This window comes from Pempheris klunzingeri, chromosome 16 (genome assembly GCF_042242105.1).
Source record: "Pempheris klunzingeri isolate RE-2024b chromosome 16, fPemKlu1.hap1, whole genome shotgun sequence".
Lineage (NCBI taxonomy): Eukaryota > Metazoa > Chordata > Actinopteri > Acropomatiformes > Pempheridae > Pempheris > Pempheris klunzingeri.
In genome coordinates this window covers 14,044,290-14,069,286 of record NC_092027.1, presented here as the reverse complement: position 1 = coordinate 14,069,286, position 24,997 = coordinate 14,044,290, and the positions used below count along the sequence as shown (strand labels likewise).

General features: G+C 42.0%; 3 protein-coding genes across 5 annotated transcripts; all 3 read right to left on the bottom strand.

Annotated features, from left to right (window-relative positions):
* Window positions 1-3,189: 3,189 nt before the first annotated feature.
* polr1f (RNA polymerase I subunit F) lies at window positions 3,190-6,247 on the bottom strand. The gene is made up of 4 exons (XM_070846412.1): window positions 5,914-6,247; window positions 5,192-5,333; window positions 4,620-4,828; window positions 3,190-4,439 (listed from the first exon to the last, which is right to left on the bottom strand). Exons 1-4 carry the CDS (start codon window positions 6,213-6,215, stop codon window positions 3,959-3,961), a joined length of 1,134 nt encoding a protein of 377 aa, XP_070702513.1. The 5' UTR covers window positions 6,216-6,247; the 3' UTR covers window positions 3,190-3,958.
* Window positions 6,248-9,041: 2,794 nt separating this feature from the next.
* Window positions 9,042-22,619, bottom strand: LOC139215446 (transmembrane protein 196). Of its 3 annotated transcripts, XM_070846416.1 has the most exons (5): window positions 14,099-14,355; window positions 12,189-12,245; window positions 10,083-10,218; window positions 9,272-9,390; window positions 9,042-9,140 (listed from the first exon to the last, which is right to left on the bottom strand). In XM_070846416.1, the coding sequence occupies exons 1-5, from the start codon at window positions 14,261-14,263 to the stop codon at window positions 9,069-9,071; spliced, it is 549 nt and encodes a 182-aa protein (XP_070702517.1). In that variant the 5' UTR covers window positions 14,264-14,355; the 3' UTR covers window positions 9,042-9,068. The 3 variants fall into 3 exon arrangements, with proteins under 3 accessions (XP_070702517.1, XP_070702516.1, XP_070702515.1); XM_070846415.1 differs by lacking the exons at window positions 9,042-9,140; window positions 9,272-9,390; window positions 10,083-10,218; window positions 12,189-12,245; window positions 14,099-14,355 and adding exons at window positions 19,402-20,474; window positions 22,613-22,619; XM_070846414.1 differs by lacking the exons at window positions 9,042-9,140; window positions 9,272-9,390; window positions 10,083-10,218; window positions 12,189-12,245; window positions 14,099-14,355 and adding exons at window positions 19,402-20,487; window positions 21,003-21,087.
* On the bottom strand, window positions 17,070-18,277 carry LOC139215687 (4-galactosyl-N-acetylglucosaminide 3-alpha-L-fucosyltransferase 9-like). The gene has a single exon (XM_070846717.1). The coding sequence runs from the start codon at window positions 18,275-18,277 to the stop codon at window positions 17,132-17,134; it is 1,146 nt and encodes a 381-aa protein (XP_070702818.1). The 3' UTR covers window positions 17,070-17,131.
* Window positions 22,620-24,997: the final 2,378 nt, after the last annotated feature.

Here is a 24,997-nt window from a genome sequence, read left to right as displayed (position 1 = left end):
TTGCAACAAAAAAACTTAATCTGCTCAGTTTCAGTCAGCATTGTTTGCAATACACAAAGAAACCAGATAAAACTCAACACAGTGGCACAGAAACCCTACTGGCAACTAGTGTTCACAACGGCATAGGCCACTTGCATAGACTACAGCTTTGGCTTTGCATAAGTTAAACGTAGAAGTATAAATCAAGCTTTGGGCGAGGCAGGGGTATCCTCAGTGGACCTGCAGGTCTACTACATGTATTACACATGTTGTAGACCTCTATCTATTACATCTATTACACATTTTCATATTGACGTGATGTATTATGTCTATCATATCTAGTTTGAGAGAAAAAAATGGAAGAAGTTGGAAATATGTGGTGATAGGGAGGTTACACATTTTCAAGTTAAATAACTTCAAGAAGAATAACATTAAAATGATTTTACTCTCACTCGTGGGGGCCCTCACTCACTCTCTCAGGGCACTTTGTTAGGCCTCAGATTTTCTCTTATTTTGTGCATAAATGATACATACATTGAGGCCAAATTGTTAATGTTTCTCACAGATTACACTTGACGAATATATTCATTTTTCCTTTGCTCTCTCCGTCTTTTTTCATTCTTTATAAAACGGTTTCACTTTTCATGTGAGCAACACTGTGCAATGCTGCAAATGCCCTCCAGGAGAGACTTCGTCCACCCCTCTCTGTTACAACCAGCCCTTCAATCCGCCTTCTAGTGTGACTATTGGTATTGATATTGATAGTGTGAATCATACAAACCCGTAGACCAAATTGTTCAGTGATCACTGGACTTAGTTGGATGTTATTTAATCATCTGTTAAACCAACATGTTCGCTGATGACTCCCTAGGGTATCCAAAAGATGATAGACGTTTGAAATTGGACAAACACACACAAGTGAATCCAAGCGCAATTCCCTTGAGCAACACGGTGCCACAAGAAACACCCATCTCTCGTCGCTAAGGTTACTAAGGGCAGGACAGTGGGTGTCGGGTGCCAAGGAAACAAACTGACTGGGAAAATCACTAACCAACAAAAAGTGATGTTTACTTTTGGGGTTAATAGTGTGTGTGCATGTGCTCTTGCATACGTGTGTGGACACTGATCCCATGGGAAAGAGTTTAAAGCCTGAGCCCATCTGACTCTGTGTGAGCACGGGCTACTTGCCTACCTGAGGGAGCATAAAAAACAGAGATGCAAAGCAGAAGTGCCAAAAATCTCTCAGAAATGCCTTTGAAAATGCCATAAAGGGATTTCATGGATGTCAGTAGGCCTGTGAGAGATGGGCTTTGATACGACTAAGCCATGGCTGGGCCGTGTTGGACGATATATAGCCACAGTTGCATGGCTCTGACTGGTGGAACACTTAAGGTTTTATGACCTGCTGCCATTTGGGGCTCTGGGATAGAGCAGAGTGCCGACCACATAACTAATTAGGCCTGGCCAACGGGGGTGTGCAAGGATGGGGATTTGTGGATTGTGGGTTTGTGGATGTGGTGTGTCTGCATGAGTGAATGAGTGAGCGAGCCAGCAAGTGTGTGGCATGGGTCGATGTGTGTGTGCGACCTGAACCTGGAGCATTGCGTCAGGGTGCCGCTTGTTCTCCATAAAGACTTCAGGGGCTCTTTCATGTAGGAACCGCCAAGCCTGGAAACTTTGACGCAGGAGATAGAGAGACGCAGCCAATCTACACACACATACACACAGCAAGAGGCGACAGAGGTGTATGAAAAGACAGTCTGGTTTTCTCAACAAAAACAACACTCCTCCTATTGTCTCATCTCTCTCGCCCCCACCTCTCTTCTTCTCTCCATTGGAGGATAGTGAAGATGAACGAGCGTGCCTAGATATGAGAGTCCAGTGGCGGAGGGGGGACGGGGAGGTGTCAGAAGTGGAATGTGTGTGAACTGCACACCGCCTCCTATAAATCAGACAAGTAGGAAGAAGAGGAGGAGGGAAAGCAGGATGAGGGAAGAGTGGGAGAGTCGACGTGAGGGAGTAATACGAAGAATGACAAGATAGATGAGTGGCAATGGAGGGAGGGGGACAGGTGCACACAGACAGGCTGGGTTGAATTCAGGCAAAAGATTGATAAAGGTGGAGGGAGGTCATGGGAGGACAAATGACAGTGAAGCATTAAAACTCCTCTTGAACTTTTCAGATCATGGTTAAATATCTAAAGTTTACAAGTTTTAAGTGCTTTAAGTAACAGTGGAGGCTGCACAACGTACATTAAATTGTCAAAAAAAGTTTTAAATGGAGTTAATGTTCTTTTGCTAAAGGTGAGGTTGTTCATGGAGAGCTTAAATCTTATTTCAGTACCAGTTTCCTGATTGGGCACACTTAATACAGGGTGTATAAGTTGTAACTATGCCTTTATAAATGGGTTATGATTCATTTAGAAACACATGGAGGATTAGTTGTAAGCCACTAAGAAGAACTTCTTGTGTTGCCAGGTTGTAAAAAAAATCCTTTGGTTAAAAATATAAATACAAATATTGGGAATCATTAAAGGAGTAGTTCCAACTTTTAAAGAACTGTACGCTTTCTGGCCAAGAGTTAAAACAGAGGTTTGACACCGCTCCTTTGTCTTTGCCTTAAAAATATAAACTGTCTTCTTGGGATCAGTTGCTGGGCAACCAGGAGAAACTCCAGGAAGTTGGTGCTCCCGGCCGACAAATAACTCCCTGTAACACATCAGAGCATTGTATTTACACTTACCTGAGATATAATGTGTTAATGAACGAGCACTGGAGGAGAGTTACTCGTACTCAAGGGCTTTCAATTCCAAAGCCCAGATGTGCACGATCAGGTGTGACAGATGAAGATGAGCCAAGTTAATTGCAGCCTCTTATCTGTCCTCTTTAGGCAGCTCCTGATAAGCTCTCCAACTCTTAGCACCTCACGGCTTATGAGACTCCCCAGTGAAAGGCAGCGGGCTGTGTGTGTGTGTGTGTGTGTGTGTGTTTTTCGTGGGGGGGTTGGGGGTAAAGAAAACACAAAGATCTTTAGGCTGCTTCTCGGCACTTTATCACTCGACACCCAACGGTCAGCATGAAAGAGTTTGTTGTGGGAGAAAATTTGCCATGAAAAACAAGAAAGCTTGGTATTAATCTTTACAGAGAAGCATTTTTCTCAGAATAAAAGCAATGATTTTCACCTCCTAAGTGAAAAAATGGAAGCAGGGTAAACTTTTCAAAATATAGAGCTCTTTAATTGGTATGGGACCTGAATGGCTAATTTCCATTTGCGGTGGTTTTCAGGCGAAGACAGACAACACACCTTCATGTGAAAACTTCCAATGCCACACTTAAGGAAGACAGTGAAACAGCACACATAATTCATGACAGTGCTGTCTGTAACTGTGCGCGACGATGCATTTATGGGATGCTGAATGAAGATTAGAAAAATAGGGGAGTGAAAAAATAATTGTAGCCATTCTAGCCAATATTCAGTACAAAGCCTTTCAGAGGCTGAACAGAGGCACATCAGGCAGGAGAAGAGAGAAGCTTCTGTATTCGGCTTCAGATTCAGCCTTCCTTTTTCAGTATCAAAGAAGGAGAGTACGTACCAAAGCAGGTACACAGAATTTATATCAAATTATGTTTTGTTTTTTTTCATTTGGCTCTATAAATTCAAAGTAAAAACATGGCCTACTTACTCTCAGCACCATGTTTGACATACATAGTTGACATGGTCTCACCCCTTAGTTTGTGTGTCCCGGAGTGGATGTACGAAGCAGTTTTGCTCCCCCATTAGGCAAAGTAATGGAACTGCAATCCAACGAGGACTGATCTGTCAAGTCTGCTTCTATCCTCTCATGAGCTTTTCCACTAGCTACAACATGCGACTGCAGAAAAGCTGCTTCAGCAATATTGTGTCTGACTGTTAAGGCACGTCAGTATGTTCCTCGAAGGTTATACACAATTCACCTCTGAATATAGAATATGGTCTTTTTTCAGGCAAACTGCTCAATGCCACTTTTCCTCTTCTTCTTGGATTTTGGTGGTTCAGGTTCTTCACTAAAACTAGACGTGATATCTGCTCCAGAACCAGGTTTCCTCTTCTTGCTTGGCTTGTCACTTTGGTAACCACTGGAGTCACTGCCGTGGACCTCCATGGCTGAGACCTCAACCTCCTCCTCCTCCTCTTTCAGACATTTGTCCTTTTTTTTCTTCTTCTTCTTTTTCTCGCCAGCTTCATTGCTGTTTGCTTCATTCATCGTTCCGTTCAGCTCTGCTTGTGTGTTGCCATCCAGTTGGCAGGAGGGTGCGACCTCCTCTTCGACTTTGTCTTTTTTCTTTTTCTTCTTTTTCTTGGGGGTGTCTTCAGGAGGCTCCTCTGAGGGTTCTGGGTCGGGATCTGTCTCTGATGACTCTGGCTGGTCGGCGGGGATGCTGGACTCTGAGCTCTCACCCATAGCCAGCAGTTCTTGCACCCTGACACACAAACACACAAAACACACTAATCAATTCAGGCTTTTGTCCTACATCAAGTGTAGGTGTGTCTGTATCATAATGACAAATTCTGCCAAAATGTGACAACAAGCTTGCAGCCATGTAACACAAAGAAAGCCAGACTGCTTTAGCCCCCACAAACCACTATCACCACACACTTACTTGGTCCTGTCGAGTCGTCCTCTGATCAGCAGCACCCCCACAGCGTCAGCGTCCAGTGCCGTCACTTCAAACTCCAGCTCTGCACCGATTCTCGGTCCTGTGTCCCGCCAGGTTTCCACAGAAACCAGGTTGGGTTTGGGGATGCTGGCGTTGAAGCAGCCGTGCACCAGGCATCCCACATGGCTCACTCCGAGTTTATTCACCTTACCCTGGGAGCAGAAACATAGTGCAAATAAAATAACACACGTAAAAGTAAAAAAATGTTCTTTTCTTGGTTTACATGAGGCTGGTATTTTGCCAACTATGCTGGTTTGATACTGTAACCTAGTAACCCTTATGTTTATCATTTACTCCCACAATCCCTGTACAGTACACAACATTATTTATATTGTCTCATGAATATTTAATCACATGGATGGACTGTACTGCAGAACATTTATGTTTATACAGGGATTGTAAAAGTTTCCTCCCCAAACCCCGTTCACAGATAACATCACATTAAGGCCAAAACAGTACTGTGAACTACTCTCAGGATAACAGCATCTGGTGAGTGCTGTAAATATAAATCTCACCAGCAGTTTCTGTCCTTTTTTGGGCTGAAAGACAATAAAATTGGCCTCTATGTCCATGTGGATGTAGCCGCTGTCGTCGTAGATGTGTCCGTGGTGGCCCACGACCCTGATGTTGTCATACGCCAAAGGCACTCCCTTTAGACTGCAAGAGTCAAACAGATTAGGCTGAATGATTGAGGGGGATCATAACAGCTTCATACAGAGTAATATTGTATGATTAACACTTATAGACAGATGAAAAACACAAAACACCAAAACAATTATATTTGTACATTGGCCCACGATTGTTTAGCTGAATACTCAGCTCAATACTAATCAAACAATAACCTAGTATGTCATAACAGTGATGTGTCTGATGTGCACAACAAGTACTTTTTCTTTAGATACTTAAAGTGCATTTTGCTGCTCATACTTGAGCAGGTATACTTAAGAAAACATCTGGATACATACCTCTCCTAGCAGTACGGTACTTTAACCTTGAAGCATTGACACTTTTACTAAACTAACAGGCCTGACTACATTTTTGTCCAAAGCCAAGAGCAAAGTTTGTTGTAAGGTAGTTAAAACCGTGACTACAAACCTCGGCTGTGTTCAAACACTGACTGCTGCACAGACAGATTTAACCTGGCGTGGTGTTAGAAATGGCTGTAACGCTGCCGCAGAGAAGTCGACAAAGCTGAAAATGTCAAAGAAGATAAAATGTGGTGTGTGGGTGTTGTTACCTCTGGGAGAACCTGAGCAGCTCGGCCTCCAGCTCCTCCTGTATGCCTGTCCTCTTCTTGTTCAGGTACATAGGCGGCAGGACGACGTGCCTCCGGTGCGTGCTCATGACCAGACACGAGTACGGCGCTGACAGCAGCCCGGAGGCCGCTGCGAACGACGGGACGGAGCACGGGACCGCGCCGGGGTCTGTGTCCGCCACAGAGGACATTTTGACGGGATGGACCTCAGCACTGGCGACGGAGATTTCCCCAGACATTTTCACATGTTTTGGGTCGTCTTCAGCATGCTCGAGGTTCGCCATACTGTACAGGAAGACCGGAAGAGCAACAACAGCCTACTTCCGCTGAAAGGACGGGCCAACAGCGTTTAAAGCCTTTAAACATTTCTTTACAGTGTCCCCTGGTGGTCAGGAGGTGGAACGACAGTCGAACAAAAAGGTAAAACAGTGACAGCCCAGCGTTCAAAATATTAAATCAAACTCTCAAAACTCAGTTAAAATCTAATCTGTCTAATTTAATCTTTAAAGAAATATGAATTACAGTTATATATACATATATAAATGAAAAGCTTTGGCTTAATGATCAAAAGTAAAACTTTTACTAATCACCATTGTGTGTAAATTAGTAAAATAAAGTAAACAAGCCCTTTATAGTAACAGAAAATAATTATAACTTGTCTAGTGTTAATTATGTGTATAAAAATCATCAATGCATAAACATGAAGCTGAATTTTAATTCTATGTGTTGTTGTAGCACAGTATTTTAAATCTCCCAAAATGGAAGTAGGTAAATGGAGTTTACTTATTACTTATTACTTAAGTTAGTGTATTTAAAGGCACAAACACTGTCCCCACCCAGCCAGCAAGGCAAAGCAGGTACCTCTCGCTCCCCAGAGGCCCCCTAAAGCCCCAGGCTCACAGAATAGCCATAGTTTGTTTGGGACTAGCGGTCTTTAAGCTGGATGCTGTTTTATTACCTGATTTTTCAGCCATGCCTCAAAGAGGGACTAGATTTAAGACGATTATTGCAGTTGACGGTGTATTGTGTTTAATCAGGCAGATAGAAAAGCTGGAGCCATGTTATAACCCAGCATAGTGATACTGTACACACTGCACAGAGTGGGAGGAAAGAGGAGTTACTTGGGGTCCAGCAGCGCAGCCCCAGCAGGTTAATGTGACGATGCTCCCAGTAGAGACAGTCCATCTCCTCCAGTAATAAATCATGTTCGCAGACATAAGCTTCTCATTACATACCATTAAAATTACACATTTCCTTACCAACATGCCCTTTGTTCTGTAAACTGAAAGTTGAGCACTGACGAGCCTGCCAAGGATGCTGTGAGGCTATTTATCTCATAAGAGACAGTTATTGATTCTGTATCCTGTTCGTACCTTCAATGGCACTTTAAGATCATTAAGGTGACCTGAGGTGTCAATTAGTGCAACTAGTGCACATGCAGACACACACACACACACACACACAAATACACTTGCACACACTCACATGGCTAATCTAGTTTTACAGTTTTCTGACAGAGCAGCAGCACGGGAAGTCACATGATTCAGCATTTCACATACACACACACACACACACACACACAGTGCAGTGCAGATATGGTGCTCTCTGGGGCGTCATGGCACACTCCTGTCTGTTGTCACGGTGATAAATAGTGACATTTGTTTCTTAGTCAGCAAGAGCTCCCAGTGGCTTCTGCTGCTGTGGGCCCTCGTTAACACACACACATGCACTGTGTGGTGCTCGAGTGGGCAAACACTATAATGAGGTATTGAACAGCATGATGTAGTCTGCAATCGTCTGCAGTGGAGGTCATATCTGTGTGTGTGTGTGTGTGTGTGAGTAGGATATTGTTTTTTTAATGTTTATGTTTCTACTTGGCCCTGTGATTGGCTGGTGACCTCTCACCCGAAGTCAGCTGGGATTGGCTCCAGCTCCCCCGTGACCCTGACGGATAAGCGGTATAGATAATGGATGGATGGATGTTTCTACTTTTGGTTTGTGAAGCACTTTATAGTTAAGGCTTTGGGAAGCTCTGTAAATCAGATTTACTTCATCTTCTTCGAGATGAGTGTGCGAACCTCGAGCAGAGCCGAGGGCATCCCCGTGTTAAAACGACCACCCATATGAATGCACTGAATTCCTAAATCGTGCTCCACACTGTTTCTGACGACGGGGTGCCAATGAGTGATATTGTGCGCTTGATTTTCAAGATTAAATGCATGTATTTATTGAAACATTTAGTGTAATGATTTAAATGCTCCAGGTGGCCACCAGCTGAGTAATAACTCACAGAACTTGCATACTTACAGAAACATGCAAACAGAAACATATATAAAAATGCATATTTTGGGATAATAAGATCAAAGTCATTTTGCTTCTCATGTTATTTGTGTGTGTGTGTGTCTGTGTGTGTGCAAATGAATCTGTCAGACCCTGATATAATCCATGCGAGATAAAACGTCACTCAGATTTGTCATACTTTAATTGAACTGACTTTTATAAGAAGCATTTATAAAAATATGTTTGATTTATAGGTACGGCTAGATTCCTGATACGCAGGCGTGGGTATACAGTACAGTACATTGCGCATCACTGTATTTTCATGTGAAAGCATTCCATTACCAGACAATACATACAGTTTGCTGTAGGCTATCTCAAGATCTGCATTCCATAAACCCATAACAAGACAGAGAGAGAGAATAAGGACATTGAGATTGAAATAGCTTTTCAAAACAAGTGAATCAGCTGCATGCTTGCTTTGTGCTCATTAGTTTGAGGCATCTGATTGGATACAATCTTTCCTTCCTGCTCATTGGTTTGAAAATCAGATGATGTCACACAGATGGTTGTAGCCAAAAAATTGTCACCCAAATGGCAGCGCTCCACCCCGGTTTTGACATGTGTTTGCATAATTATTCAGATACACAAACGCCGCCCTCTTATGTGTCAAAAATGTCCATCTTATAGAAAAGAAAAGGGTCCCAGACGTGGTTTTATTCCCTGCAGTCAGGCTATAGTTACTGTGTGTGCCGCAGGATATGTAGAATGAAGCACATGCTGTATTTGTCATCTGACAGCAAGCAAATCATGAACTGTCTCTGCTTCGGTGTGTGCAAGTCGCCTTTGGTGATACATCGTCATGGTGATGCCGTGGTGTGTCCGTTGTAGGAGATCTGAGGGATGCCGTTACTGGAGTTGTCCAGGATCTCCTGTTAGGAGACACACACACACACGTAAACACTTACAACAACTTAACAAACACTGCAATGCAAACACACATCTTCCTACAACTGTAGACGAGCTGACCAATAAGAAGCTCTCCTTTGCTGTCATGTCCTACCTTATCGGTCATCTCGTGCGAGTGGTGCAGCGAGTGCTCCCTCTCCAGAAACATCCTCTGCTGCTCGGAGCTGGCCAGGCGACAGGTCAGCCACGTGGACAAGGTACAGGAGGAGATACCTGGACAAGACAGGAAGAGGGAAACGAGCTGGAGAAACAATGGAAGAACTCTCTATTTTAAAGGAAGAGTGGGCTGTCCCATCTGTAGTTTTTATGTGGTTTTTACCCAGCTAGTGATGTTCCTCTAGGATGGCAATGTCATTCTGTTGGTTGGTCCATCATTTTGGTCCTCAACAACTATTGGATGGATTGCCACAGAATTATATACAACCATTCATGGTCCCAAGAGGATGAATTCTATTGGCTTTGGTGACTTGACTGACTTTTCCTCTTGCGTCACCAGCTGGACAATGCTGTCACTTATCCGTTAGCCTCGGCTCTATTTTGTGCTCCGCTCTAATTAGCAAACGTTAGCATGCTAACACACTAAACTAAGATAATGAGCATGTTAAACATTATACCTAAAGCACAGCTGTGCCTAAGTACAGCCTCACAGAGCTGCTAGCATGGCTGTAGTAGACTCTTAGTGATGTTAAAACAGAAGAGAAGTGACAATAGACATATTTAGGTGGTTCTTACTAATAAGATCTGGAATCATTTCTTGTATTTATAGATGACAAATGAAGCGTTGCTTTACACAGACTATTACAAAGACATATTCTAATAAATTTCCTTTACTATGACACATGTCACATTAATAAGTGTGTTCAGTTGCATTGCATCACAGTGTGTTGTGCAATTGCTTTATTTACCCAGACAGGCCAGAGTCATGGCTGCCAGATGGATTGAGTGCATGGAGTCCGGTCGCTTATTCAGTGCCCGAACAAATTGGAAGTTGAGGATCCCACCAATCAGACCACAGATACAGCATGCTGAAAACAGGATCATCTGAGACACAGAGACAGAGAGAGTGTTTTACGTTGATGCAAATGGCAGAATTGACATCCTATCAACAAAACTGTAAACAAACTGACAAAAGTTGATGAGGTAGGAGATATAGAAACTACAATTGACCTTCCATCTCCATCATTCTGCAGTTTGGACGACGGCTGCTCTGATGAGTAATGCGTATCAGTCAAAATAAATCTAATTTCCTATTAGAAAATTGGATCACTCTCAAAGCACACTGTCTCTTCCAGAATTATTACACGGCTTGCAAATATGCTTGCATCACTCACTTGCTGTATTTCATCTTTTGTGCGTGTGCCTGATTAGTTTCTTGGTGAAATTTTTCTTTCAGTATTTAATCAAGCACAATACTTCCACAGAATTGTAATCAACAACTGAAAAACTCAAACCTAGTATGAGAATCATTGTCTTTTTTCCAGCAGGATCTCATGGGAAAATGATAGCAGTTCTGATACTTTGCAGTTAGAATAATAAAATCCAATCAATTCAATTATATTCCAATTTATTATGTATATTGTGTGTGTGTGTTTGTGTGTGTTGTGTCTGGAGTTCAGGTTCTTTTTCATTGCTCCCAGCACAGATGCCTTTAGTGCCTTGAACCGCATGGAAAAAAAGGCATCTCCAATTTCAGTCATTACCCGGTGAAGTGTGGAAAGCGGCTGGCAGGAGTCCGGAGCCAAACCAACCTAATGCAATCATCACCCCACAGACTGATATGGTGGAAGGGGATGCAGGGAGATGAGGGGAAGAAGATGAAGAGAGTCAGAGCATAGAAACAACTGGGGGGGGGTGAGATTGAGCAGAGGAGGTAGAGAGATGAAGAAAGTGAAGAAAAAGGGAGAGGCACGAGGTCGGAGATGGCGAGGGAGACAATGGTTGGGGATGGATAGGGTGAGACAGAGGGAGAGAAAGGTTGAGGAATGTCTCCGTTACAGCAGATTGTGCTGACATTGATCCATGATTAGTGCCCTCCCCGCAGGAGACAGAGACAGTCAGAGAGAAACACGAGGACTCTGACATACAGAGAGACTGCGCGGCGATCACTGAGCAAAAAAAAAAAAAAAAAAAAGATGGAAAGAACGACAGAAAGAGAAGAGGAGAGGTGACTGCTTGTCTCCTCTGGTTTCCTCAGACGTCTTTTTCAGAGCACACTGTACTGTGTGCACCTGTTCAGGAAGAGGACAACACACGCACACACACACGCACGCACACACACACACACACACACACACACACACGCACACTCACGCACACACACACACACCTATGGGTGTTTCACACAATTAGACAGCTTCTTGGGGCAGATTGTGCAATACTTTTGTGTGTTGTCTACTTCTGACATGATACTAATACTGCAGAGTGCATATATGTGGATTAATATTTGATGCTTGGTGAGTGAAAGCGCACAATATTAAGGAGTGTTTTCTTTATTTCAAAGGAAAAACACAGCTTTTCAATGCATAATGATGAATAATGATTTGGGTTTCATCTTCAGCATCTGTTAAAGTCTTTTTTACTTGAACAATTGCCAATCATCGCAGAAAATTGTGTGTCTGAATTGTGGAATACAACAGTAAGAATAAAGGACAGGCAAAGAGATTAATTAAAGTTTGTCATATTTGAATATCTACATCCGAGAGTGGGCATTTTTCGAAAGCATGAAATGTTTAAGATTTTAAGAAATTTGCTTATTGGCTCTCTAGCTGAGAGTTAGAGGAGAAGATCGATAACACTCTCACGTGAGAGTGGCATTGATCTTCTCCTCTAACCCTTGACAAAAGAGCATACAAATGTAACCCCCAAAACGTAGGATTCTTTACTTTAAATCACTCTGACTCTCCCATGTGTCATATCAGTGGAGAGCCTTTCCTGTTTGCTGCAGCGAGAAAATGCTATTTAAGGTGAAATATTGCAAACTAATTCACAGCTATTTATGTACATGTACTTACAATAAGACCGGTCCTCTTTCGAGCACACAGAACTCCGCACATCCCACAGACCAGAAACTGGAAAGAAAAGGAGGGCAACAAATGAGTAAATCAATGGCTGGTTAAGAAACTATATGAAGCCTCCTCTATGTCTTTAAACCAGAAGGGTGAATGTATTCTTTACACTCCGTTATTCAGATGTAATTTTCTGCCTCTAAAAATAGAGTGTGTCATCCTGGCCTCCCAGCAGGAAGCCATATTGTCCTGGATGTCAACGCTTCAGACTGAACTGGAACAGCACGGCGGTGGATTATGCTAGCAGAGTACACTTATAAGTGGGACAGCACAATGAGCTGCGAGATACATTGTTTTGCTGAAAGTTGTTGGAGACAGTGTTTGTGTGTGTGTGTGTGTGTGTGTGTGTGTGTGTGTGTGTGTGGCTTCCTCTCACTTTCAATGTAAGGTTCAGTCACAGTGTACCTGTGCCCAAGGCTCATTAAGTTTAAAGGTTTATTCTTGACCTTTGATATTTATAGGAGTAACTCAAGGTCCACTTACTATGGTGTCTTCCGGAGCTCTCAGCCCTATATTATGGCCTTATCAGTGGATGGAGTTTGCCAAGTTGTTTTTCTTCTTGTCTAGTTATTTTCATTTAGTTTCTTTGATTGTATTGTTAGACATAAAATAACGTGAACAGGAATTTGAGTTTCTCAGGTTCAAATTAAAAATATTCTTATCATTTTATTATTTGCAGGTACAAATAAAAAGATGTCCTAATCCTTTAATGTATATCTGTAGTTATAATATGCTACATGATGTGGGTGAAGACACTGATATCTCCAAATGTACTGACAAATATCAGATAGTTTCAACAGAACAATTTGCAATCAAACGCAGGACAATCGGCAATCAATCTACTTCTAGGACAGCGGTCAGTCAGGCTTAATGACTCCCAGTTCCCTACAGGAGATCTAAACCTTTGGGTAATCGCGAGTCATGGTTGGCTGACTCAGCAGACAGCATTCAACAGCTGAACACACACACAGACATCACATTGCAAAACACTGGAAGCACACACTCTCTACATGCACTCACACTCAAGTATACATATACACATGTAATTTTGCAGAAATCTGACTCAGATATATTTCTTCATGGTTTATATTGCCTGAGCTCCAGCTGGAGCAGCAATCATAGTAAAGTAGCTCATTCAAGGTTAAATATAACTACTAAAAATGCCTTTAACTAAACAGAGGATGATTGTGTGCAAAAGCTTTGACCCTCCCAAGCACAGAGCAACGATTCAAGCATGAATTAATGAAACCCATCTGTAGTTCAAGTGTCCCCCCCCCGAACAAACACATGAAGTCACATAAAGGGCAAACATGGACAAAATAGTTAGTCTTACACACATCCTGGGGTTTCCAGTCAGTGCTTTCAGATCAACAACCACCAGGATGAACAAAAATCAATTGGTTCCAATTGGCTTTTGGTTCCTTAAACCAAAAGCTTTCAACAGTCTTGAACCATTGAAAAGTCTTTCATTAGGACGACATTAGAACATTTTAAGACAAATTGTGATTTGTAAGTTTAAAATATATTTTGTCAAATTATAAGGTAAGTTAGTTTTATATCTAAGTATTAATATGAAGCCTTTATGAGAAAACACGTCACAAAAGGAGAGCAATTAACATTATTTTAAAGAAAAATCACTCATGCTTGTACTTTGTAAGACATATCTACATCCATACATGCCTTATTTGGATCCTAATACACATGCAGCCTCTCTCTCAACAACATGGCTCACAAAGGCTCACAAACTCCCCTGAGTTTTAACTGTGCCTCTACCCTCCACATCCTCCCCGGAGATACTTATCCTCTTTGGAGGTAAATAAGGAAAAGTAAGGACAAAAGTTGTTTCCAGGACGCACACATAGTCCGCTCCACACCGGGGACGCGTCGCCCTGCTGCGGCTTGTGCTGGCCCCGGACCCAGCTAATGCCCACCGCTCCCAGGACGATGCTCGCCACACCCAGGCCCACCTCCACCACGGACAGCAGGAGCAGGCTCCACAGGATCTTGCGGCTGGAGCACATCCTTCCCCGGGCATCGCTCCAGCTCCAGCAGGAGGAGGCGGCAGGAGACGAAGAGAGGAGTCCGCTTCTCGGTGCTCCGAGGCCGGCGCGGCTCTACAGCTTCATACCCGGCTGGGAAAAGAGGGGATATCCGAGCAAGTAGGTCCAACTGGAGTAGAGAGGTTAGAGGGAAGGTTGGAGAGGTCTGCAAAGTAGCCCACAAACAGCTGGAAGAAGGAGAGAACCGACTGCGCGAATGTTGTTTGCAAAGAGTGAAGTTCCTCCTCTTGCAGAAGTGCGCGCATGTGTGCATGTGTGTGTATGTCTGAGTGCAGTCTGGCGCTGTCCAAGGTACTTAAGCACCGCTGCAAACACACACACACACACACACACACACACACACACACACACACACACACACACACACATACACACATACACGCTCGCACTCAATGCACGAAATGGCTTGCGCGCAATCCAGGAGACCACGCAGCCTCAGCCCCCACGAGGAAACATTCAAACACCACAGATATGAACATTTCGAGAGCAATAATGATAATGAAGTTTATCTGACTTAAAATCTTATTTATACCCAGGATTTTAACACAATGCAATAAAACAGACGATAAAAACAAGCTCAGTGGAGTAAAATAAAACAACAAAGAAAGTACATCACAGTAGACTGTAGTTCAGAGCATATAACCCCAAATCTGATTTACTAAAAGCACTGTCCAACAGAAAAAAGTGAATTTGAAGTGAAAACTGTGGTGCACAGAAACCGAATGATTCATGACCCATTAACTTTATCACTGAATTGGGATAACACAGTTCCCAGCAACTGCAAAAGATTCGCATGCAGCTTTTTATGGATCAGGACTCACATACACAAGATTATTGTCATGGTAATTCAGACGTGTCCTTATTGTCCTTATTACTCTTCCTACAATCACACACAACCTGTAGAAACATACCAGTATGTAGGGTTCTGCTGTGTGTGCACGTTTCCATTTATGGTCAGGTTCTTGTTCCTTCTTTCCTCAACTCCCACACTTTGATGTAATTTGGTTTAAATTATGTTAACTTGATGAGATAAGATAAGATAAGACTTAATTGATGACACCAAACATCAAATATCAGATCAGGATGATCCGCTGTAATATTTGCTCTATAACACCTCATTAAATAGTCAAGGAGACACGGGCTTTATGAGTCAGTACTCCCATTCACAGTTGTGGTGTCATAAGGTGAGTGTAATGAAATGTGCAAGATAGAGAACAAAGAAATATAAAAGTGGCAGTTGGTTTACAGGATGTGTATTGGCCAGATAGGGAACAAAGAGGTGTAAAAGCAACTGATGGTTTACAGCAGGAGTGTCCAAACTACGGCCCGTGGGCCAACTGCGGCCCGCCAATTTTCATTGGCCCGCTGCTTTACCATTCTCATGTGCGCTGGCTAAGTTGTGGCTCTGTGCTGCAGCGATTTTATTCCCTGAGATCAGAAATCGACCTGTTTTGAAGAGAGAAAGACCTGTTCATGAGCTCAGTGACCCTCTCTGGTTGGCATTTTTAGTATTTTCACCTGAACAAGGGCCTACAAGGCAAAGACCAGCTTGTACCACAACTAATAAATGAAAGCCCACTAATGGAAAATTTCTTGAATCATATTCAGTTATCAAGCAGAATTCACCTACATTTGATTGATTTTGCCAACTTTAATCCACTAGAGGTGAGGCGATATACATCAGCTCTAGTGGATTACAGTTAGCAATATAGCTCACTTCTAGTGAGTGGCCCAGCCCTTTGTATGTTTTTCTGTATGTGGCCCTCAGTGAAAAGTTTGGACACCTCTGGTTTACAGGATGATGCCTGGTGAAGTTCTGGGAGCTTCTCTAACAGACTGCATGACCACGCTGTTACAGTTTGCTCCTCTTTGCAAAGAATGAACCGCATTTTACAGGTTTGGTGACTCTCCGTTCATTCAGAAATACTTCTTCCACTACATGAGACGGGAAGCGGGTGACTCAGATTTATTTCATTGTTCAATGATTCATTTACTGTAAACCAAAGAGGGTTGCAGGCTCATGTGTGGCTGTAGATTAAACTTAAATTTGACAAATGACTAAAATACAGTTTTTACTAATCCTAAAATTATCATTATCTGACCTCCTCCTACTTTACATTGTTTTGGCAACGTTTGACTAAATTGGTACTGTTGGTTACCATTTTCCCTGTTATGTCTTTATTTTGTAGTCTTGTTATTCATTAATGGTTTCCTGTTTTATTTTGTAGCACTCTCCTCTTGTTTCTATTACTTCCTGCCTTTGTGTGTTTTCCCGCCCCTGTGATTGTTTGCACCTGTTCCTTGTTAGCCTCACCTGTCTTCTCCCCATTCATCAGTCAGTTTCTATTATTTCCATGTCAGTTCGTCCTCAGCTCTTTATTGGTTCCTGTCCTGGTGTTTCACCCTTGTGTTTTTGAGCCATTGCCTGGAGTCTCCCTTGTATGTAAAAATGAAAGAAAACAACAATGAAATGCCTACGTGGTTCTGCAATATAAAACATATTTAGAACGTGTCAAAGTATCCAAGAGGCTACAAAATAAACAAACCAGCAGGAAATTAGTGTGAGGTGTACTCATACAAGGTATGTGTAGTGTTTGCAATTAAATCCAAATAATTTAAGAAATATGCACTCATCTGTAAGCCTGTAACACCAAGGTTGTTTAACAACATCCAGTTTAATTCATTAAATGTGACACATTGTAAGTGTTTATCATAATGTCAGCAGTCACTTACAAATTAATGGACACTGATGTTAAATGGAGGGAATCTGTGGTTGTTAATGTCTAGAGATACGTAATGATACAAAGGAAAGGTAGTTCAATAAAAGCATCACAGAAAGAACCACTTGTACAGATCAGGTACAACTCTGTACTCCTTGTTCACACCCATGTGGTGACAGGCCAGGCAGATAGCGTGTGTAAACTCATGTCGCTCCTCAGTAAGATGACGTCTGGCGGTATAGAATTGCCGCCAATTAAAGTATCTCATATAACCCTCATCGTCTTTATCCAGCCTCAGGAGGAACTCAGCCAGTGTCACAGCATCAGGAAAGTCATTTACATGTATGAAGGAAGAACCTGGGGCAAAATCCTCATAGTTCCTTCTCGGTGGGCCCAAAACTATCGGCACAGTGCCAGCTGCCAGAGGCCCATTGAACATTTCTGTAATGTAATCGCTGTGAATTGAATTCTCAAAAGAAAGGTAGAATTTGCAGCTGCTGATAGTCAGAAAATAGTTTTGGCCCTTCAGGATCTCAGCAGAGGAGTTGTAAAAGACATCCACCTTGATGTATTTTACAAGCTCTCTGTAGTAGTTGTATCTCTCCTCCGATTTGGTGTGGAGGTCGTTGCTATTGTTTACAATCCAACAGAGCAATCTGTCCTTGTTTGGTAGCACGAAATCTTCATCTGCGTTCTTCTTGAGAGTCACCCCCCAGCGAACATGGATATCTGAGTCCTTCCTGTAGCTCATGGTTAAATTAAAAAGGCCTTGAATGCCCGCAATCCTGCGCGTGTTGGTAGGTGAGTCCATGTTGAACCAGATCCACCTCTGAAATCTGGCTCTAGCTGTGGTGGGAAGGTTGGAGAGGTCATCCCGGATAGCTCTGTGAAACACCAAAACTCCATGGGCTCTGGGGTATAAAGATCTGTCATCTGTGAGGTGGCAGCTGTCAATTTGGAAAAGCGTCTTACAGTCTTTCAAATCAAACCTTTTGTTTCCAGGCCAGAACCACATCAGCATCACAGGCTTGTCTGTCTGTTGTATCACTGCAGGCCTGTCTGGCTGTTTTCTAACCACTGATGTGCTCTGAAAATTAGTCTGATTTGTCAGGCACCCTGCATGAGCTAGGGGGGGATGACACTCTGGAGATGAAAATGACTTGTGGTAAACTAAAAACAGAGCTATGACTCCTGATAGGGTGAAAATCGCAGTCAGCAGGGCTCGTAAAACACTAAAAATGTGAGTGGAAGCCATTTAAAACCTGCAAGGAAAGGAGAATCCTGTATCATAATCATTGGCAACACATTCCCTCAGCAAATTATTGGCAGCATGTCTGTTTTAAGTTTTTACAGAATTAAAAAGAGTCAAACAGTTAAATCAGCAGCAAGGGTAATTTATCTAATATTTGATTATCTCAAGGTTCCCTTAAAAAACTAACGCAGTATAACCACATTAAGCATGAAATAACAAATGGATGGTCATCCAATCCAATGTTTGTTTGGATCTTGGTCAAAAAGCCTGCTTGTAACTTGGAGCTGTCAATGATTGGAAAGGTAAGTGTGCTCTGCTCTCACTCTGCTCATTAGTTCAGCCAATACTATGTCAGACTGGGCAGTCTAGCAGTTGAAAGATTTGACTTTGAAATGCGGGTTGTGTGTGTGTGTGTGGTCACAGAGACTCAGTCCCTTTGTGCATATTTGCATCACCCTCAGTCTTACTGAGCTTCCAGGCACATGACATGATAGATGAATGGAACACAATACTGTTTTACTACACAAATGTTGTGCTCATAGATGCAGACCTGCAAACATCTTTACTTTATTTTCATTAGTTTTAATCAAATAATGTCTTAGTCCATAAAATGTCAGATTGTAAAAAAATAATTAAATAAAAAAGAGACTGTAGAAGATATTTTTAAAAAGCTATTTTTCAGAAGACTAAATAAATAAATAATGACTAATTGACTATCAAAACTGTTACAGGCTAGTGTAACAGTCATCAATTAATTAATTAACAATTGATTAATCATGTCACTCCTTATCCACATCCCAAAAAAGTCCTATATTTTTTCTCAACTAGATTACACACACAAAAAGCAAGTTGTATCAGCTGTTTTTTCAAGTCATTTCCAGTCTTTTTGCTAACCCAAACTAACTGACTGCTGACGGTAGCCTCATGTTTAACCACAAAGACATATGAGCAGTCTACTCATTCAACTCTGAGCAATATGTCCAACTATTCCATCAAAACTGGCAGCTTAGATTATTTTAGCCACTGTATAAAGGCAACTTTGAACAGAATATTACGTATCTGGGATATAAAATGTATATTAATGTGCATTTGTGGGCCACCATCAAAGGACGCTCACATTGAGGTTTTCATGAAAAGAACCACTTATAAACATCATGAACTACATGGAAATCCCTGTCTCTTGACATGTGGTCGCAGGCGAGGCAGATGGGTTGAATGAATTCATTGTTAGTGGACAGAAGATGAGGATGGGCTTTGTAGAACTTCCTCCACTCAAAGTATCGCATGTACAGGTCATCCTTCGTGTCCAAGTAGAGCAGAAAGTCTGCCAGTGACTTTGCATCAGGGAAATCATTTATGTGAATGAAGGCATCTGGGGGGAGGAACTGCTCATAATTTTCTCTTGGGGGACCCAAAACTACGGGGACCGTCCCCACCACGAGGGGCCCGTTGACCTTTTCTGTGATGTAGTCTCTGTGGATCGAGTTCTCGAATGAGAGGTAAAACTTACAGCTAGCAATGGTTGAGTAGTAGTCCTCATATCTCAAACGGTGCCCGGTAAAAGCTGCACCAAATATGTGGATCTTGATGTGTTTGGACAATTCGTGGTAATATCTTTCTCTCACTGCTGTTCCGGTGGCTGGGTCTTTGTTACTGACAATCCAACACACCAGTTTGTCTTTCTTGGGCAGAACAAAGTCATCAGTCATTTCTGTTTCTCTGATAGTGAGCTCGTTCCTCACAGTGATGTCAGCATCTCTTCTGTAGCTCAATGTTAAGTTGAACAGGTTGTCCAGACCAGGTGTCTTTGCCGTGTTTGACGGGGATTCCACATGGAACCAAATCCACTTCTGAAAAGCTGGACGTGGAGCCTGCGGCATGTTTCGCAAATGCCAGTCTATGTCTTTATGGAAGAAAATGACTCCCTGTGCTTTGCTGTAGAGGGCTCTGTCATCTGTCAGCACACAGCTGTCAATGTTGAAGTAGGTGAAGCAAGCTTTGAAATCAAACTTGACACCAAGAGGCCAGAACCACAGCAAGACTATGGGCTTCTCATTGGGATCCATGCCTTTATAATTTTCCTCATCAGCTAATGTAAATGAGCTGAAAGGAGATGGAGGTTCGAAATACAGAAAAAATGCAACAGAGCAGATAAGGCCAAGAGCAACTATCTTTGCTAGGCACAGTGTTTTATTGGAAGCTATTGTCATCATCTGTGGAGGTAAAAGAGAAAGAAACTGATGTGATCTACAACTACATCATGAATTGCAACACACACAATTAACAATCACAGAGTATATCTAACCTCTGCATTGCTTGCTCATGTATGTAAGCAACCATATTAAGTAACCAAACAGGGTTGTGTTAGAAAAAAATAATAAGTAAATGCATTTTTCTTTGTTCTACTTTTAATGTTGGGGCTAATGGGACACGTAACTTTAGCCTGCACTTTTGTCTCTGTCTGAAATCACAGCGCACAACAATGATGGGTGAGTCGACTATGACTTGACTACAATTATATTCTGCTTCTGAAATGATCTTTTGAAGAACTGCATAAAATAGAATTACGGTAAGTACCAAACAGAACACCAACTGAAAATTATAATGCAACTAAACACAAGAGACAGTACTATGCAATGCTCATAATTTAGAAATCCAACATTAAAGTTAACATTCTGATCCTTTTGAGAAGTTCAGATTAACATTAAATAAAAAATCCTGTGCTTACCTTTCCACAGAGTATGAGGGCTGGATATCTCTTTCTGGTATTCAGTAGACCAACTGTGACGAGGCTAACCTCCTGAGCCCAACAAGAGAAGGAAGGAAAAGTAGCTGTGATTTCGCTTAGTCCTCACTCATCCACCTGCAGATGTCACCGCACCCTGGTAGACAAACAAACCCAAGCATGCGTGATTTGTGTTTAAAGGTGAAAGTCTAATGGGTTCACTGTCAGCGACTGGAAGAAAAATGTTTCTGCTTCACACAGACGAAACAATGGATGCTCTTTTAGTGGCAAACACACCCCACATTTAAAAAAAAACAAACAAAAAAATGGTGTACAGGTGTGCAAAAACAAACAGAACCAAAAACCACAAAACAAAGAAGAGGAGTAAAAGGGAGTAAGAAAAGACCAGCCCCACGGCTGGCAGCTGAAAATGTACTTAACCCATGTAGGTCTCATAATGAGGCGTAGTCAGGCACATTACTGGCGCATTGCTACCTTGAGACAGCAGAAAGTGATTGTGCCAGTGACCAACAAAACCTGATCTAAAGTCAATGGCACAGCATTTTCCTGCTATTTAAAGGGTGCATTATACAGATAGTAAGATACCTAATGGATGTATAAAGATGGCTTCAATAGTACAGGCTTCAAAGCCTGGTGCACTTCCTGGGGGCTTGGCCTAAATAGGCCGGTTCACAACATATTGCCCCTGCGTGTGCAACAAGCAATTGTTTTCTTCTGCGACTTGCTGATTCTGCCATTTAAGTAGCAATGCACCAGATGCGCCTCAGAGATGACACTGTGATTGATTTAATTCATTTTATGCCCAAAGCATACCTATGATTAATCAAGAGACTAAATACAACCATTTTCCACCTTGTGTCCTACTTTGTGGCCAGATTATGCATTGTTTACGTTGCAAAAGTGGAGTTTGACATCTCCCAAATGTAATTGTGCCATTCACCTTTGATCATGCACTATAGATTGTTTAAATGGGCACTTATAGGTTGATGATTATTTATCAATCCTTTATATTTTTGTGTGCTATCTCATCTTTGTTTCATTTGAGTTCTATAGCATCAAAATTGAAGCCAGCTGGTCAATTACATGAATAACTTGGAAATTAGATCTTACAGTAATCATAGCATCCTTTCTCTATATGTATGGTACGGCTCTCTATGGTGTTCTATGAATGCTGATATGTGCCTGAGCATTGGAGCAGGGGGAGCAGCTGTGCCCCCTCTATGAGAGTTGGGGGAAGCATACGTGTGTTTTTTCACCCCCACTTTTTGATCAGACAACTTTGCTGTTTTTTAACGTTTCGGTGAGTTTGGCTCAAAATTAGGTACTGTATATCTGTCCCTGTTATATGAAATGCACATGATGTTGATCAGGTCACAAACACAACAAAAGTGTGTTTTTTAATCAAAACATGTCCAGATGAGTTAAGTCGTTTTGCAGTTTACCCCAGCAAACTATGAAATCTATGCATTACGTACACTTAGAGACAGCATTTAATTGGTCGCTCATTGCTGAAACTAGCACAGAGAGCAATGACAAACTAATATTTCATGTAACAATATAAATTAAGCTTTTTACTTAAAGAGCAGCTTTACTGGTCATTATTGAAGGCCCTGTGTTGTAGGAAATGGCATTTTCAGGTGTTAATTAAATGCTTTACCACCCCTTGCCAGTCAATAATAATGCACCGCCACTTTTAACTGTATCTAGATGCCAATGTATGTAGGCAATGAAGCTCTCCACTAACAGCATGCCTTTCCCAGAACTCTAAAATAGATAGAAAACCAATAATCCAGCATACGGTAGGTTCCTCTCATCTTTCTAAAATAAAATCAAAGCATTTGCACTGAGCCTGTAGTCGACACAACAAGTAAATATACATCAACTGATTCAGACTTTCTTTGTGTGTGTGTGTGTGTGTGTGTGTGTGTGTGTGTGTGTGTGTGTGTGTGTGTGTGTGTGTGTGTGTGTGTGTGTGTGTGTGTGTGTGTGCGCATGTAAAGGTTTTTAACTGATCAATGATCGACTGAGTAAAAGTAGCTACTACAGGATACAAAATCATTGAAGAGTGTGTTGCTTTTAGCTTTACTGTTTACATTTGGAGCTCGTGTTTTGAGCACGGCTTGCACTATTTCTAGGATTCCTAAAGCAGCCGAAGAAAAAAGAAGTAATGACATGCCAGATTAAAACCAACAAGGGTTCATTTGAACATAGGGGCTAATCCATGTTTTATGACTCTTTCACCTGTATGTATGACCAAGTATTGATCACGTTTGCTTTTTGCTGATGAAAGCTCATATGTGAGCTGTAGCACTGACCTCAACACAACATACAGCATCAGCAGTAATGTGATGCATGCAGTTATTTCATGATCAAACACATGTGCAACATTGGTGGTGTCTATATATGTGCTCTTTTTAGAGCCTGTTTTGAGACTGTTTCAGTTGAATGAAAAAAGGTCAAATAATCGGCAGGTAAAGGACACCTCTGACTGATGGCTGCAGAATGATTTTCTATGTTCCATGTTTGCCGATGTCAAGCAGCTAATCCATAATTCAAATCCTGTTACTGGCCTGTTGTTCAGGTCATGATACAACAAAGCATCTGTAATGATGTAGAAGAGGCGCAGGTGAGAAGAAGAAGAGGGTGACAGACTTCAGAGGTGTGTGATTTTACGTCATGCTCTGCCGTCACAGAGACGTATAGATCTATAGCAACAACAGAACAGACAAATGTGCCCATACATTTGTCACATCTGGGAACTTTGCTTGCAGCACATCCCGGCCCCTGTGTTGAAGAAGACTTGAAACAAGCCAGATCAGACCATAAACTCATTAAGAAAATGTTTACTCAGGTAATAAATCAAATGAGAGGTAGGGTCATTTTCTCATACACTTCCATACAATTGGACTTCTTTTTGCAGCCAGTGGAGTCGCCCCCTGTTGGCCGTTAGAAAGAATGTTGGTTTAAGACACTTAAACATTAATATAAATTCAACAAAATATATAACATACAATAGGTCTGGTCATTTTTACACCTATTAATGTGCAAACGCCACATATTATACCTTTAAGTGAAACTGGAACTTCAGATACAGAAGTAAGAAAACCTCATTCAAAATCCTGCTGAAATTTGCAGTAATGCAAATTCCTACACATCCAGCAGTACGCCTTTGTTTCTTGTTGAACCAATCTTTCTCCCCCATTTACTGTCTGCCTGTTCACAGTAACTGTAATAAAGGTGAAAAAGATTTTAATAAGAGGAGCTGTAGTGGATACATATTTATCTAGATGGATGGTAACCACCAGCAACATGTTTCATTTTGCCGGAAAGACCTCAGTGAGAGTTTGCATTAAGTCACTTCTGGCCAGACCCAATGTGGCGTCAGGAGATTGACTCTCTATCATGTTTCTGGATCATTTGGTTACATAAACATGTTTTATAGCAGCAGCTTCAAGAGAAAGCTGCTGCTCACTCTGCCCAATAGACTTTTATTAGTGGGATAGGATAGGATGCAGCCTTTGGCCCATTGCCTGAACCATACAGTAGCTTATAATCAATGTCAGACTTGATGACAAACTGGATTTCTCTCTCTCTTTGCCTTTCAAACCAACAGACACCACCCATTCAACTCCTCCATCTCCAGCATCTTGGCCCCTTTTTTACTTTTTTGTTTTATGCTCATCCTCTATCATAGGCATTGTGGTATGTGTGTAGCCTTCCTTCACGTACACTGCAGTGAGTTAAAAATAAAAGCCCCCCACCCCCACGGTCTCATTGACGTTAACAACTCCATGTGGCTGTGTGTGTGTGTATTTGTCAGACAGGAAACCCCATGCTGAAACTGGAAATAAGTGTTTCCCCCATTAACCACTAATTTACAAAACCGAAACCTCCTATGCCTCCGCCTTTGTGTTTGTGGAGTGCATGTAAAATCCTGCGAGATGATCTTTGTAGGCAACATGCACTAAAGTTTGAGG